Source organism: Dasypus novemcinctus, chromosome 20 (genome assembly GCF_030445035.2).
Source record: "Dasypus novemcinctus isolate mDasNov1 chromosome 20, mDasNov1.1.hap2, whole genome shotgun sequence".
Classification (NCBI taxonomy): domain Eukaryota; kingdom Metazoa; phylum Chordata; class Mammalia; order Cingulata; family Dasypodidae; genus Dasypus; species Dasypus novemcinctus.
This window is the reverse complement of record NC_080692.1, coordinates 48105160-48121967: the sequence shown is the minus strand read 5'-3', so window position 1 is coordinate 48121967 and position 16808 is coordinate 48105160. Positions and strand designations below refer to the sequence as shown.

Below are 16808 nucleotides of genomic sequence, written 5' to 3'. Positions count from 1 at the left end.
TGGGTGGACGCTCTATCAGTTGAGCCATGTCTACTTCCTCTCCATGCTATATTATTGCTATCTTCATCTTCCTTGTGCTTCTTTTTTTTTAAGATTTATTTTTTATTTATTCCCCACCCCCCCCCCCCCCATTGTCTGCTCTCTGTGTCCATTCGCTGTGTGTTCTTCTGTGTCTGCTTGTATTCTTGTCAGTGGCACTGGAATCTATGTCTCTTTTTGTTGTGTCATCTTGCTGCATCAGCTCTCCGTGTGTGCTGCACCACTCCTGGGCAGGCTGCACTTTTTTTTTGCGCTGGGCGGCTCTCCTTACAGGGCACACTCCTTGCGCGTGGGGCTCCCCTACATGGGGGACACCCCTGCGTGGCAGGGCACTCCTTGCTCGCATCAGCACTGCGCATGGGCCAGCTCATCACACCGGTCAGGAGGCCCTGGTTTTGAACCTTGGACCTCCCATGTGATAGGCGGACGCTCTGTCTGTTGAGCCAAGCCTTGTGCTTATTCTTAAATTTTATTATGGACATGCTTTATGTTTCCCTAACTAGTTTGTAAATTCTACTTCTTTTATGTCCTCCCAACCTCAATGACTCTAGTATGGAGCCACATGAACATCGATTACTTTATTAAATGCTTTCTAAATAAGGGCCACCTTTAAAGCTATATTGTATAATTTAATGGAAATGCCACTAGTAGTATGTGGCTATCATATATAATAAAATGTGGTTTGAAAAGATTACCCGAGAATAATGGGAGCAAATTCATATAGGACTAATATTAATTCTATACTCACAGCACAACGTTTTGACTAGAATCTTTTCTTTCTAGTCTTAAGGGGATGGTCTGTTAGCGAAGCAGCATGCTGTTTTCTGGCTATGTAAAATGGGAAGGGTTGCCCCAAGTCCCACCCTGCTGTGAGGACTAGTTGAGGTAAAGGATATAATGAGGCCTAGAAAAGTACATGGGGCGGCGGACTTGGCCCAGTGGTTAGGGCGTCTGTCTACCACATGGGAGGTCCGTGGTTCAAACCCCGGGCTTCCTTGACCTGTGTGCAGCTGGCCCATGTGCAGTGCTGATGCACGCAAGGAGTGCCCTGCCATGCAGGGTGTCCGCTGCGTAGGGGAGCCCCTCGCGCAAGGAGTGCACCCCATAAGGAGAGCCGCCCAGTGTGACAGAAAGTGCAGCCTGCCCAGGAATGGTGCCGCCCACACGGAGAGCTGACACAACAAGATGATGCAACAAAAATAAACACAGATTCCCGTGCCGCTGACAACAACAGAAGCCGACAAAGAAGATGTAGCAAATAGACACAGAGAACAGACAACTGGGGTGGGGGGTTGGGGGGGTCGGGAAAGGGGAGAGAAATAAATAAATAAATCTTTAAAAAAAAAAGAAAAGTACATGGAATGGGATATGCCCTTGATAAAAGCATGTTCCATTGTTTCCCTGCTCTCATTGATAACAATTTTTATTGATTTTTCTTTCCTTTTAATAAGTATGTTTTTAGTAATATGAAAGTGTATATGTTTTTTGAAAAAATTCAGTAAAGTATCAAGGCATGCAAGCAAAACCTCACCTTGATAAAAGATGGAATGGCTTTAATGGAATGAGATACTTTTTTTTTTGATTATCTCTTTTTTTTAAGATACACGAATCACAAAAAATGTTACATTAAAAAATATAAGAGATTCTCACATACCCCACCCCCTAACCCCCCACTCCTCCCACATCAGCAGCCTCCCTCATCATTGTGGCACATTCATTGCATTTATCATACTCATTTTTAATAGTTCATTTGTTCGAGCAGTTTTTATTTTCCTCCGACTCATACATTCCTTTGCAGAACCAGTGCTCATCGCCTGATTCTCCGCATCAGGCACGCCTCCTGGCCCGGGCGTGGAACAGCCAGCCAGACAAAATCCTGTCCTCATGGAGTGCACATCCTCCGTGGGGCAGGGGGTACAGGAACGCAAACCAGTGCAACGCGGCGTGAGAAAGTTGTGGAGGCAGCACGTGCAGCCATGGGGAGTGGTGGGTGTCCCGATCGAGGTGGGTGGCCTGCTGGAGGAAGCGGCCGCCCCCATGATCCAGGCCCGGGGCAGGCCCTCTGACGGGCTGGCGGGAGGCTGGAGGGGTAGGAGCAGCAGGTAAAACGGGTGTGCTGGACGCCCAGCTCTAAAAGGGCGGTGCTGGGCCTTGGAACTGGAGGGCTGGCTGCCTTGTCTTTCCAGGGTGAAATCTTGATTGTCCATTTGTCTGGGCTAGAGCCATGATTGCTGCTCCTGTGCTGCTAATTTAGGTGCTTGGATCACTGCTGCATTAAGACTTTGGTGTTATCTTAATGGTTTTGTTTTGTGTATAGAGAATCTTTTTATAACCCAGACCCTTAACCGGAGGGAAGGACTCACTGCTTCAGGGAAAACTTCTGCTGTCCTGGAGTGGCGGCTCTCTCCAGCAAGCAGAAGTTTATAAGGACGTGCTGAACAGGGACTGGAAGGAGGAAGATCTCCCGGGTCATGTCTTTATGGTTTAATATCATTCTGTTTCAAGTGGATAGCAGCAGATGTATTTATTCAAATCCAGCTATAAAAATATGTTTCAGGGGAAACAGGAATAGTTTTTGGATTATCCATTTTTTTGCTTCTATTATTATCCAGCACTGAGCTGACTTTAGTAGTCCCAGAACAATTAAATTGCTGGGAAAAATTATTCACAGAGCTCTTTTAATCAAATGTGTGTATTGCTTCAGAAATGTCTATTAGAAATCTAAACACTGGAAATTTCAAATTAGAGTTTTTATTCTTATGTGTTCACATTCTATAATTATAAGAGAAAGAGGTGACAGTCAATTTTGTTGATGACTTTAAATAAAATACCTAAAGACTTTACGGTAAATTTCAGATCAAGTAAGATTCTGATAAATCTCTTTTACCTTTTATCAATCCACATGTCAATGATTGTTGAATCTGGTGGTGATCTCCAAGCCATAAAATGACTTTTGAATAGGGAAAAACTAAATTATGGCCACCACAGTTTTTTTCCTGATGGCTTTTTATTTTTCTGAAATTAGTAATGGAAACTTGTCTTTATTGAGACAAAGAAAAAACATTCTATTCTCAGTTACCCTTCCTAGTGACATTCACAGTGTGCATTTATTATCCTATATTTGTCTTTCTTTCGGAGTCTACTCTTGAGGAAATTAGGTTTCGTGAAAAAGATCTATTCAATTATGTAATGAAAGACTCTAAAGAGTTTTTCCTCCTTTCTTTCTAAGCAATTCCCTCTTAACAAAGATCATGCCCATATTTTCAAATCAGCTCAACACTTTGTATATAAATCCAAATTCTGACTTAATATAAAAGACAAAAATCCCTGAATTTCTAGAGGTTAGTTTTCCGGAGAGTCTTTGTTATAATGTAGTAGCTTTTTTCAGTGAAAACTTTTTGGTGGAGTTAGCTAATTATGGGTGTGAAGAGAAATAGTAAGATTTCTTCTTTTATAACGTTGAGGACTGATTACCTCTGACTTAGTCTAGAATTAGAAATTTTTCCGTGGAAAAATAGATACAGGAGCCTTGCACATTTATGATTTATGTGGCCTATGTTTTTCAAGTTCTAATAGTTCACAATTTAATCACTTCTCATTACCACCAAGCAAATCCAGAAAATATAGCATCTGTATATTTGAGACAAGAGTTGGCCATACAAGGAAATGTCAGGGGAGTTTTGTGGCTTCCATGTGCCACAGGCATCTAAGGATGTGGCACAATTGGAATGAGCCATCCCGTTTCACGACAACATGTGTTACATATTATTATGGTTCCGGCCTCTAGATTTCAATGTCTTGGTGACAGGATCTATATTTGGGGGAAAGAATTGTATGGGCTAACTGTCTGTGTAATATAATCACTTGGATTAGAGGATTATTTTCCATGCAAATCTAAATAAGATGCAGACACTGTGGGTGCCAAGGATTTCTGTGTGAATCGGGTAAGAATAACAAAGGAGGCTGTCCTGAATTAGTGGTGAGAAAGCATCTCTTGGAGGCTGACACGTACAAATACTCGAATCAAAACTTGGATAAATTTACTGCTTGAGCATTGATGATCCAAACCATTGCCAACAACCAGATGTACATCCCTGCAGTCCATGAAGCAAACAGTGGGGGTTTGGAAATACTCAAGTGCTGTGATTGTTTGAAAACCACAGACAAGGAAGCCTTCTGCCTCTAGGATATTCTCGTAGGAAATAGGGCTGTCTCAGATCCTTTTACCACTGCCTTGTCCAAACTTGGAGATTACCTTTTATTTATTTTTCTTATCCCTTTTTTGACTTCTGTCAGTAGCAGTGTGATAAGAGCCCCCAAATTCTCTGAAGCACACCCAAGTTAATTCCTGCCTGGAATATGCTACTCTAGAAAAATGTTACTGCTTTAGGTGCTCTAAAATGTACTGTTGGAGTTCTGCTCTCACACTAATTTTGTTTATGGATAAGATAATGGCTTTTAAAAGTTATTTCATCCTTCACAGCACACAAACAAGAGCAGTTGCCAGTGGCTTGATGGCAAATGCAGTATGTCAGCACAGGACCATCAGATTCTCCTGACTCGTCTCTTAATGTTTTCTTTTTCTTTATTTGCTTGCCTTTCGATCCTGTGTATTCCTACAGCTTGTACTCTTCATTTAGCACCAAGAGCCTTCCCTCATTCCACCTTATTTCCATTTCCCTATCTCTTGGTTTACGTCCTGAGCCATGAGAGAGGGGACTTCTTCCAGAGCTCAGACCTCTGCCTCACGCTGGGGCCAGGAACACCCAGGCGGCGAAGATCCTGCTGGCTCCCAAAGGACAGGAGACATCGCTTTAAAAACAAATTTTTTTTTGAAGATATTTCGATTACATAAATGTTACATAAAAATATAAGGGATTCCTATATGTCCTGCCCCCTATCCCTCCCACATTTTCTCACATTAACAACATCCTTCGTTAGTGTGGTACATTAGTTACAATTTGTGAAAACATTTTGAAGAATTGCTGTTAAGCACGGATTATAGTTTACATTGCAGTTTACACTCTCTCCTGCCCATTTTTGTAGGTTATGGCAAGATATGTAATGGCCTGTATCTGTTGTTGTAGTGTCATTCAGGACAATTCCAAGTCCCAAAAGTGCCCCCATATTTCACCTTTTTTTTTTTTCTCCACCTCTCCCTGCCCTCAAAACCCCCAGTGGCCACTGCCTACTTTGGAATTTATGCTCCCCATGTGACAGAGTTGGACTTAGTTGTGATTTTCCTAAACACGGCTCTTCTGACCCTTCTGTTTGAACCTATAATTAATTAGTACTAGGACTGATAGGGGGACGTCCAAGACACCAAAATCTTTGGGCTGTCCATGTGGCCCTGAATCTCAACGGAATTGCAACATCTATTCTCCAGTTTATTGGACTCATCAAGGACAGCTAACAAGGAGGTGATGATGGACAATGACCATCCCAGGGAGCCGAGAGAGCTGCAAGCAAGAGAGTCCCATCCATCTGCCCATGGGATCTAAGCCCCCTCTCAAGTAGAGAATCCAGAATCCCTGGGATTGGGGAATGAACGATGGACTAAACTGGTGTTCTGCTATAGATTTACTGTGATTCTAGCAATGGAAGACAATTGCTTTTTGAATCATTGTTGCTCACAGGACTTTAGACATGAGAAGCAACAGGGAGGCAGGAGAATGTAAATTGTAGCAGTGATGGGAGGAAGCTTATGGAATTTCTGTGCCCACGTGAGGAAACTGTGTGGTGCAAATGGACAAATGAATGAAGAGTCATGCTCACCAGAAGAAATAAAAAGGGAGGGATCCTTCACTGAAAACAATTATGTTTGCCACTACCTTGTGTCCATAATTCCCTGGAATGTAATTGCTTTGGATTTTGCGTAACATTTTTCTATTCAAAGTAGATGAAGGGATGGGAAGCTTACTGGCTATGACATGCTTTTTCCCTGGATGAAGCTTTCTTTTTGAAAAATGAAGATGTAATTATTTCCCCCGAAGCTCTTTTTTAAAAATAAGAGTTATAAAAGGAAAGCAAAAGAGTCCTTGGTTTGAGGATAGGATTGGGAACTAGATTTCACTGTTTAATTGCAATCTTCATAATCTCACTTGCAATTCACTTAATTTTAGAGGTTAATAATGACCTTTTCTTTCAAATTATTGTGAAAGGAAGGGCCCATTGGGACTTGTGGGTAGGACTTACTGTTACAGAAGCGCCTGATTTGGATATTGTTAGAGCTACCAGCCACTACCCCCAGCACATCACTTGAAAGCAATTTCATTTGAAAAATTCTGCCATTTAAAAAAATATCTGCAGGGGGAGGAGGAAAGACTTTAAAAGGGACCCCCGGCACGTCTCACCCTGCTGTTGGACCATGGACCGTGCCTTGGACCGTTTACTTTTTTGTTTTCTTGTTTCTTATTAAACTCTTTATTCCCTTGCCTACCCCGCCACCGCCCCCCCCCCCAAAAAGAAGTGTCTACAGCATCTTAACTTTTTCTGCAAAGAAAGGTCCCAAGCAGTGTGGGATTATCCTTTCCCTGCCGTGCTTCTGTCTCCTGTGACCAGCTGAGTGTTACGCTGTGTCCTGCCAGGGGTCGTCTGTGTCGACTTACAGCCTTTTCTCCTGCAGGAAACAACGTCATGAGAACCATCCACGGGGTGGGGGAGATGATGACCCAGATGGTGCTCAGCAGAGGCTCCATCTTCCCCGTGAGCGCGCCTGACGTGCAGCCCAGCAGCCACCCCGGCAGGCAGGGCGGGCCCCCCGAGCACGAGGACGTGACCGTGATGGACACCAAGCTGAAAATTATTGAGATTTTACAGGTAGGCTGTCGGAGACCAGCGGGCAGATACACAGTTTTGCTTTACTTCCCTATACTTTTTGTTCCCAACCACTGTGTAAATATTCTGAAATGCTGATTAATTCAATGATTTTTAATTAGTTGCAAACCTGTTAAGAAATCTCACGCTGACACTATATAGCAAGTTAATCACATTTGCTCATTCCCATTAAATGTATTCATGATAGTATGTAGCAATCCTAGCGTTCTTTGAGGTTTCAAAAACCTCTTTCAGTCCACATAGAAGAGGTGGCATGGAATTGGGAAAAGTGGACATGGTGGACGATGGGTATGGGGAAAGGCAGGAAGAGATGAGAGGTGGAGGCGTCTTTGGGACATGGAGCTGCCCTGGATGGTGCCTCAGAGGTAATCACCGGACATTGTAAATCCTCACAGGGCCCACTGGATGGAATGGAGGAGAGTATGGGCCATGATGTGGACCATTGTCTATGAGGTGCAGAGGTGCCCAAAGATGTACTTACCAAATCCAATGGATGTGTCATGATGATGGGAACGAGTGTTGTTGGGGGGGGAGAGGGGGAGGGGGGGGTGGGGATGAATGGGACCTCACATATATATTTTTAATGTAACATTATTACAAAGTCAATAAAAAAAAAATTAATTAAAAAAAAAAAAAACAAAAACAAAAAAAACCTCTTTCATATATATCTTCTCATTTAGTGGTGACCCTAATTTAATTTTTTTTTCTTTATCAGACATGTTGTGAGTTTATAGAACTATCATGCAAAAAAGTAAAAGTACAGGATTCTAATATACCACCTTATTGTTAACACCTGGCATTGGTATGGAATATATGTTGCAATTGATGATAGTACGTTTATATATTTGTCCTAGAAGGATCTGAGACCAGGCCAAGTTAATGACCAAACTGTAACTTCTTCCTATTTTAAATTAAATTGGGTAATTGATTCCAGGTAACCAGAGTTATTGTTGTAGAGAGAACCTCAAGTAAGTTTTTATTCTGTAGATTGTCAGTAATTGTTTTTGGTATTTTATATGACTCTTTTTGTGTTCTATTTCCCAAGAACTTAGAAATAGTATTTTAAAAAGTTAACCGAGTCTAATTCTTAGCTCTGTGAGTTTGTAGGAGGTAAGTTATCATTTTATGCTCACGGGTTTAGTGAGTAAATTCCCCATTACTGTAGCTGTGGATTCTTCTTATTTTTTTAAGTTGGCAAGTAGGTTTATAATGCCTTAATCATAGCATTTATTCCAGGTGTGAAGAATGGGGCCTGGAGCTTTCAAGGCTTTATTGAGATTCTAGATGCTGTTTACAAAGCCTTTTATCATAATTTAATGTAGCTGGAGGTACCAGCAGTGGGTTAGGAGCCCTGAAGGGTCTGTACCTTTCATTTGAAGTAATCAGGTTAACAATCATAAAGGGTTTAACAGTTCCTCCAGGAATTCCACGGCTGAGTCCTCAGACCTGTTGGCAGGCCTCCCATTCCTGACCCCGAGCGGTCACTTAGCGTCCCCGTTCAACACTGGGAAAGGCAGTGGCCGCCTGACTGGGCTGGTGAGGCTCAGCCGAGTGTCCTTCCACCAGGGGACAGTGTCGGGGTGTGTGGCCTCATGCTGGCCCACAGTTAGGGGCGGCGCATGAGAAACATCTCTCCTGGGGAACCCTGTGGAGCGGTGCTGTGGGGCCCTGGCTGCGGCAGCCTCGTTTCCGTGGCCCCTTTGGGCCCTGCTGGAAGCGTCTGCGCCTCCCTGTCTGGGTCCCTCGGTGCGATGTGTCCCTGGTGCTGGGTCCCTCGGCGCGCCGCGTCCCGGGTGCTGGGTCCCTCGGCGCGACGCGTCCCTGGTGCTGGGTCCCTCGGCGCGACGTGTCCCGGTGCTGGGTCCCTCGGCGCGACGTGTCCCTGGTGCTGGGTCCCTCGGCGCGCCGTGTCCCGGGTGCTGGGTCCCTCGGCGCTACGTGTCCCTGAAGGAATTTTAGTTTTGGTTGTATTGATGGAGTACAGCACTGAATATACTAATTGCATTTGTATTATACTAATCGTCAACTAAAAGTTAGCGTTTCAGTCATTTTCTCTTCACCTTTTCATAGAGGTCTTAAACAGCCCCTCTTTTTAAAGTGCCTCCTGCAGTCTAGCTTCTGTCCCCGCCCTTCTGCTCCTGCCTTTTCCAGCCCCCTTTTCCCATGATGTCTCTCCTCCACCAACTAGAATCAGTTCAGCACGAACTGGCTCCCACATGTTGAAACACTAGGCTCTTGGGTGCTTGTTTTCCCCTCTGGACTTTAAGCCCTTCAAAGGCAGGACTGTATCCTCAGCACCTTCCTTAGCACCTGGTTTAAAAATATGTGTTGAGCTTTTCTAAATATAGTTGACGTGAAGCATGTTTTTGCCCATAAGAGCACAAAGGCCTTGTAGAGGAGAGAGAGAGGAATAGAGGGGGGAGGGAGGGAAAAAATGAGGGGGTGAGAGCAGTGGGGAGTGAGAGAAAGAGGGAATGAGAAGGGATGAGGAGGGGGGAGGAATGAGAGAGAGAGGTGCAAGGGTGGTGCAGCGAGAAGGGAACGTGGTGCCAGGAAAATTGGTATGACTGTCTCTTTTACTGTCCAAGTGAGAGTCTTTTATAGTGTAGGGGCTCCATTAATAATTACACTGGAACAAGAGGTTAGAATGGATCTGTCACTGGCAAACTGGGATGGAAGGTGACCGTGCTTAGAAATCTGCAGTGCGTACTGGCTTTTCCTTTGCTGACTTCCATTGTGCTTTATACCCTTAGTAGTTTCCTAATTATTTCAGTAATGCTATATTTTATTTTCCCATCTCAATCATTGGTTTCTTGCTTTTGAATTCTCTGTGGCCACTGGTGCAGTCCTGAGCCGTACTTGGTATTTAGTTTCTGTCAGTGGGTCAATTAATGAGAGTAACAGCGGGAACAAAAAAACCTAAGGAAGATCAAGCACCCATGAGTTAAACCAGTGGTGAGCAGGTGCAGTCACTTACCTGGCCTGGCGTGGTAGAGCTGGGATCAGCACTGTTGCAGCTGAGCCATTGGCTGCTCTGTGTGTATGAGGTCATCCTCCCACATTCGCCTTCCAGGGCTGGTGGAAACACCCCACATTGCTCAGGGAAATTATGTCGTCATTACCTCTTCTTCCAGCTCTACCTGAAATATCCAGAGAGCAGTTGTGAGGTGTCAACTTGTCTGGTGTCCCCAAAACTGCTGTGGATTTCTGCTGACATTGGCTAATGGAAATGTACAGCTTGCCTTGGTCTTGAGGCTGATAAACATGTGGGAAACCGACGTTTTAAGAGTTCACAATAAAATTTCTAACTAGTTCATTTTAGATATTGATGGTTGTGTTGTCACTGGTGTTGTGATGAATTGTTTTTTTAAATACTGTACTAATAAAATTATCTTGCATTTAATGTTTCTTGTAGTTTATTTTGAGTGTCAGACTAGATTACAGGATCTCATATATGCTGTCAATATATAAGAAAGAGTTTGGAGAGAACAGTGAAAATGCTGAGACGTCTGCCAGCGGCTCCCCAGATACGTTGCTGCCATCAGGTACTTCCTCTGTTCTTGTAGCAGCCTTTTCTCTTCATATTTTGTTGTTCTGAGAACTTGAATGTATTTTTAATTGTTTTAAAACAATGGTGTTTCTATGAGTCAAAAATGTGGAACTAATCTCCACCAATGACTTGAAAGAACCGAGGCAGGCCGCCCACCAGCTCGCCTGGAACGGCAGAGAGCGTGTGTGCTGTTGTTTCGCATTGAGTCCTTTGATAGCATTTTCTTTTGTTATCTCCATGATTTTGTGGGGTAGAGATACTGTTACCCTGGCATCTTAGAGATGAGAAAACCAGGGTTAGAAGGTCAGAGAAAGTACTGGAGCAGGGATTCCTGATGTGGTGTCTCCAAATCCCACATCTGCGTCTTGTAGCCAGGATGCTGTTTTGCTAGAACTCCAGGGGACATTTTTCTGCCTGGATCAAAGAGCAGTGTGAAATGCAGCTGTTGGAAGGAAAGGTGTTTTGTAGGGAGTCTGTCTCCTGACTCGAGTAAAGATATGACATTCCCCAAAGGCCTGGATGGAGTTGTTGGTTTCATTCTGTGCTTTATACTTTGCATGGTTGTAAACTGGAACCGTATTTCAATTTTCACATTTAAAAAAGTGTCAGAATGAAGCCATTCTTATCCTAGAATTTTTAGGCATAACAGTAAGAGAGTATAAAAATGATTGTAAAAATGTTGTGACTGTAGAAACTGCTTTATGAAAACTAAGAAATATTGAATGGCCATTTTTAGGTCAGTCATGGGAGGGTGGAAGTGATCTTTTACTAAGGCGTAGCTAACAGGGCTGTTTTTCTGACGGCCTTAGTTTTGCTGGGCGGCTGTATCAAAAGCTGGATGGTTTAAAACAACAGCAGGGTTGTTTTTTTTTAAAGATTTATTTTATTTATTTCTCTCCCCTTCCCCCTGCACCCCCGCCGCAGTTGTCTGTTCTCTGTGTCCATTTGCTGCGTGTTCTTTTTGTCCATTTCTGTTGTTGTCAGTGGCACTGGGAATCTGTGTTTCTTTTTGTTGTGTCATCTTGCTTTGTCAGCTCTCCGTGTGTGGGGCGCCATTCCTGGGCAGGCTGCACTTTCTTTTGCGCACAACAGCAGGGTTTTAATCTCAGTTCTGGAGGCTGGAGGTCTGAAACCAAGGAGCCGGCAGGGCCGCATCTCCTCCGCGGTCTCGAGAGTCTGGGGTGGCTCGCAGCGGTCCATGGCGTAGCTCCATCTCTGCCCCCTAGTGCTGTGCCCACATTTCCTCTTCATAAGGCACCAAGCAGATTAGATCAGGGCACCCTGAGCCCGTCTGGCCTCATCTTAACTAACTCTTAAGATAACAGTTAATTTATTGACTAATTGCTCCAGAGAGCCTCTTTCAATTTGGGGTCCCCGTCACAGGAGCAGGGTTATGACCTAAACATGCCCCCATAACTCTGAGGATAGGATTTGTTCACAGATATGGAACCGCCTTCGACCTCACCCTCCTCTTCGTCTGAAATGATCCTGCGCTTGTGGATGGGTAGTTGCTGTGGATGCCAGGCATGTAGCCTGCTGCCCGCACCCCCAGTGCCGTCCCAGAGGCTGCGTGCCCGTACTGTTGTGGTTTAGCTTGCCAAGTGAGGAGTCACTGCTGGCTTGTTAGCAGTGGTGTTGTTTTCATGCTTCCCAGAAGTGCAGGACCCCGAAGGGCTCTTTCCAGGAACGATATGGCAGAGCCAGAAAATCTCCCGCATGATTGCATTGACAACAGCGTGAAAGTTACAGGCTCCCAGAAACCAGTCTTCTGGAAACATGAGCTCCAAGGGACAATAAAGTATCACAGGAAGAGTCTAGGGCTACCCCAGACAAGCAGTGCTCTCTGATGAAACCAGCCTTTCATTGTTGGTATCCATAAGTGATTTCTTCCTGGGGAGAATTGGTTTTTCCTTCCTATAGCTTGCTCTGCTTTCTTTGTATGCTTTGGAGGTGAGAAATAAACTATGTATTTATCATTTAAACATGTTATGCTAGTAAAGATATCTTCAAAATGTTAGTGGTGGGAAAGGATAAGAAATCATGACTGCTTCAAATAGAAAAAAATTGCACATCCTATGCCCAAGAAAAAGGGATGGAATTTGAGAACCTTAAGTAAAATACCGTGTTGTTTGGAAATACCATATAGTAAAAAGGTTCATTACAGGCCTATTTTGATTCTATAAAAAAATCAGTCTTCCATATCATCTGCCATTTAAATTTACAGGTATGTACATTTATCTACTTATGTAGATAAAGGACACCTTTGTGTCTCTGATTTATAGCACCATACATTTAAAGAATGTAAACTTTAACTTAAAATATTGATATCTGAGTGGAACTGTATTGTGACATGTTAATTGACATTCAGTGGCATGAAAAATTAAGGTGCAAGCAATATTTTTAGGTAAACTAATATTAATATAAATATTGTACCTTCTAATTATGAAATAAAGAATGAATTTTACCATTTATCTTTGCAGCTATTGTTCCTGATATAGATGAAATTGCAGCTCAGGCAGAGACAATGTTTGCTGGAAGGTATAGTAATACTTATGAATCTTCATCTCACTTGTGAATAAGATTGTGCTTAAAATTTTATTGATACTTTGGCATTGTTCTCTTCCCTATATATATTTATTTTTAGAACATCCATTGTTGCCAACATAATCTCTGCCAGAAGTGAAACTGCGAATTTACTGTAGAGGAGAAAGCATAGCTTTTCTGTAGGTCAGGTAAAAAAAAAAGGACAAGAGAGATGAGCTCAGTGCACTGAACTTTTCCCTGAGTTCTTTGCTTTTCTTTCTTCAAATAATGACAGCACAAGAATGCCCTTTAACTCCCTTGATATAAATATCACTGCATCTTGAAAATCATTGCTTTCTTGCATCTTAGAAATTTTAGGCAGGAAAGTAACTTCTTTTAATCTTATTATTAACTTTATATGTGTGAATTAAAGCTATTTTCTGCCCATTGGAAATATTCATGATTAAAGGAAAAAAATGCGTGACTATGATTTTTTTTTTTTGCTAACAGGAGCCCTGCCATTTATTTATTTATATTCTTATTCAGAAATGAAACTAATAGTAGTCTAAAAGAAAAGGTGAAAAAAATATCAAATAAACTACAAATTATTGAGTTTCTAGCATGCATTTTCATTACAGATTTTGACTTGAAAACAAAACCTATTCTATGCTTTTTGTTGCAGTTTTCTTTCTGTTAGACAAATAAAAATTAGGACTCAGAGCCAAAGGGGATGGGAAGCGGATGTGGCTCAAGTGACAGAGCTTCCGCCTACCATATGGGAGGACCTGGGTTCGATCCCTGGGGCCTCCTGATGAAAAGAAGAGAAAGCGTGCCCGTGTGGCCAGCCAGTGCCCGCACGGAGAGCCAGTGCCCACGCAAGTGCCTGCGTGGTGAGCCAGTGCCCGCACAAGTGAGTCACACAGCAAGATGATGACACATGCAAAGATAGACAAGGGGAGAGTCAAGGTGAAGTGCAGCAGAAACCAGAAACTGAGGTGGTGCCATTGACAGGGAACCTCTCTCCACATCAGAGGTCTCCAGGATTGACTCCTAGTGAATCTAGAGGAGAAAAAATAAGAGAAGACAACACAGACAGCAAAAAACAGCAGGGGGGAGGAGGGAAGAGGGGAAAATAGGTAAATCTTTATTAAAAAAAAAAAAGAGCCAAAGGGGATTTAAAAATAAAATCCTTAGTGAATATTTGGTTTAGCTTTGTTTTTATACTGTAGTGCCAGTGTTTTGGGTGTGTTTTCTTATTCAAATATTTCATTATTCCTTAGAAGAGAGAATGAACAAGTTTATCATTTTACCTTAAAATAAATGGACCTTTGGTTCTTGTGGAGTCTTCCCAAGAATCCCAATGTATCAAACACACAGAAGTTTGGTGTGTGGAGGCCATTCTGTCCCAGTCTGCCACACCAGATAGAAGTGTCTAGAGCTCTGGGGTATACCAGAGCTGCACTGCCTTGGTGTGTCACAGTCCTGAATCTAGAATGTCTCAGCATTACGTGCTGCTGGAGAGACTCAAATTCCTAGTTCCGTCTTGCCGAGGGGGCTAACTCATCCTGGCTTTCCTGGGCCCTCCGTGTTTCAGCATGGACAGTGCTCCATCGCTGGCAAGCTGGGACAGGTGGGCACCTCAGCTTTCAGGCGCAGACACAGCATTCCTTCATGCATGTTTTCTCATTGTTCAGCGCGGGGAATAAAAAGTTTTTCTCTTCCTTTTCACTCTCTAAGGGGAAAAGGTGGTTTGTGTCTGAGAACATATACACAATTTTCATTGCTTAAGAAGAGAGGCTGTGTAAATGCCAGTTACCTTAGGGGATGGTGTTTGGCTTTACAGAAAGGAAAAAAACCCCGTTCAGCTGGATGACGAGGGCGGCAGGACGTTCTTGCGGGTCCTCATCCACCTGATCATGCACGACTACCCGCCGCTGCTCTCGGGAGCCCTGCAGCTGCTGTTCAAGCACTTCAGCCAGAGAGCCGAGGTCCTGCAGGCGTTCAGGCAGGTGAGCCCGAGCAGCCAGCTCCCAGAGAGCTCCCAGCACCCGGCCCCCGCGCGGCCCCCGCGCGGGAAGGAGGCCCGTGCGCTTCCTGGAGACACTTGGCACCTCTAAAGACCCATGTGGCCTTGTCCAGTGTCTGTTTTAAGAAGAGGTCCCCACAGGTGATTTTTAGTTCATTTCTTTAATATAAATGTCAGGTGCTAGGATTTAGGAAGGCACTTGGGGATCACACCACATTAGGAATTTCATTACCACTGCTTTTATTTTGATGCCACCTTATACCCATCAATTTGGGTAGGACAGTTAGTAACTGTCTGAAATAAATGGAGTGCAACTGAAAAATTCACTAATCCAAAAGAAAAGCACTGCTATGGGTCTAACCTTTTTGTGATAGTCAAATGAGACATCCTGCTTGAGACTATTAATTAGTAAAACCTAAGTGCTTAGAGGTAGTCCACAAATATTTATTTCATTTAATAGAACATTGATCTTCATTAGGAAGTATTATAGGATATATTAAAGAATATGAAATAATTAAAAGGACAGTCATATATACACAATTAAAAATACACCACTATTAATTATAACAAAAGGAAAGTATATATCATGAGGTTTAGATTGTAGCTTGTTATTATCTTCCACTAACTTTATGTTTCTCTCTTTCTAAATGGAGAGAGGGTCTCAGAAAATTAACTTAAGTAGTGAAGTTAGAGCTAGGTTATCTTTTATTTTATCTTCAGTACTTAGAAAGGCTTTGCTGAGGCTCTGGTATTTTTGAATCCTCTTTAATATATGGGTATATTGGTCAGAGTTCATAGATGCTTCTAGGCAAGTTTTGTCGTCAATATAAATGTAAAAAATATTCATAAATTTTCTAGAAATATTAAACCTCAACTAAGATACAGATATGTTAAAAGGCTTGGGATTTTAGATTTTATATAAAGGAAATAGGAATAAAGAAGTTCCAAAAATAAAGGTTGAAATTCTTCTGTTTTCAGGTGCAATTACTGGTCTCTAATCAAGATGTAGATAACTACAAGCAAATCAAGGCAGACCTAGACCAGCTTCGACTGACTGTTGAGAAATCTGAGCTGTGGGTTGAGAAAAGCAGCAGCTATGAGAATGGAGAAATGGGTGAAAATCAAGTAAAAGGTGGTGAAGAGCCAGTTGAGGTTGGTTTTTGAGATATATGTTTCAATAATCCGAACAATATTAGTGGAATTGTCTATGTAACCGTATGCCCTACGGTCAAATGTTAATAAAGAAAATTTTGTTCTGAGCAACAGATCATAAAATTCTGACTAAAATCAGTTAACTTCATCAACCTTTACTTTGGTTAATTCTTGCCAATTGCTGTGACTCCTTACCTCATTTAATTTTCACTCTCCTTTCTGCTGTAGATCCCCTAATGTAGGAATTAAGACAAGAGGAGGGACTGGGAAGTACCAAAAAGGAATGGGTTCTAAGCTTTGATACTTGTGGCGAAACGTCAGTTTTTGTTTTCACCATTCTCTTGGGACTGTTTATTGTCAACCTACAAATCTTTCCTTGAGTTCTTTTATATCCTTATACATATAAACAATATCTTAGTGAAAAGGCAATATGCTTTATGGCCTACCTGAAAATACTAAAAATCTATTAGTATGTTTGATCTAAAGAGTGGATAAATGGTGATTTTAAGTTCTTCTATTGCCTTGTTTTAGCTTTCAGCTGCTTTCACATTTCAGTAAATACATAGACCAGTTCTTTCTTTTTAAACAGTATTTTAGTGGGAATGTTTAAATAAACTGAACAGTACCAAAGATGAAGTTGACAATACATAACATTTCTTAAATGCCTGTCTAGTGTTTTAT

At 42.5% G+C, this 16808-nt stretch overlaps 1 protein-coding gene across 3 annotated transcripts in view; it reads left to right on the top strand.

Moving 5' to 3' along the window:
- ITPR2 (inositol 1,4,5-trisphosphate receptor type 2) overlaps window positions 1–16808 on the top strand; it is a 480765-nt gene that overhangs the window by 188774 nt on the left and 275183 nt on the right. For all 3 annotated transcript variants that reach the window (XM_058282925.2, XM_058282926.2, XM_058282929.2), the window contains exons 22-26: window positions 6665–6858; window positions 10292–10421; window positions 12907–12964; window positions 14793–14958; window positions 15954–16127. In XM_058282925.2, coding sequence (XP_058138908.1) covers window positions 6665–6858; window positions 10292–10421; window positions 12907–12964; window positions 14793–14958; window positions 15954–16127 — 722 coding nt within the window. The remainder of the gene's footprint in view (window positions 1–6664; window positions 6859–10291; window positions 10422–12906; window positions 12965–14792; window positions 14959–15953; window positions 16128–16808) is intronic.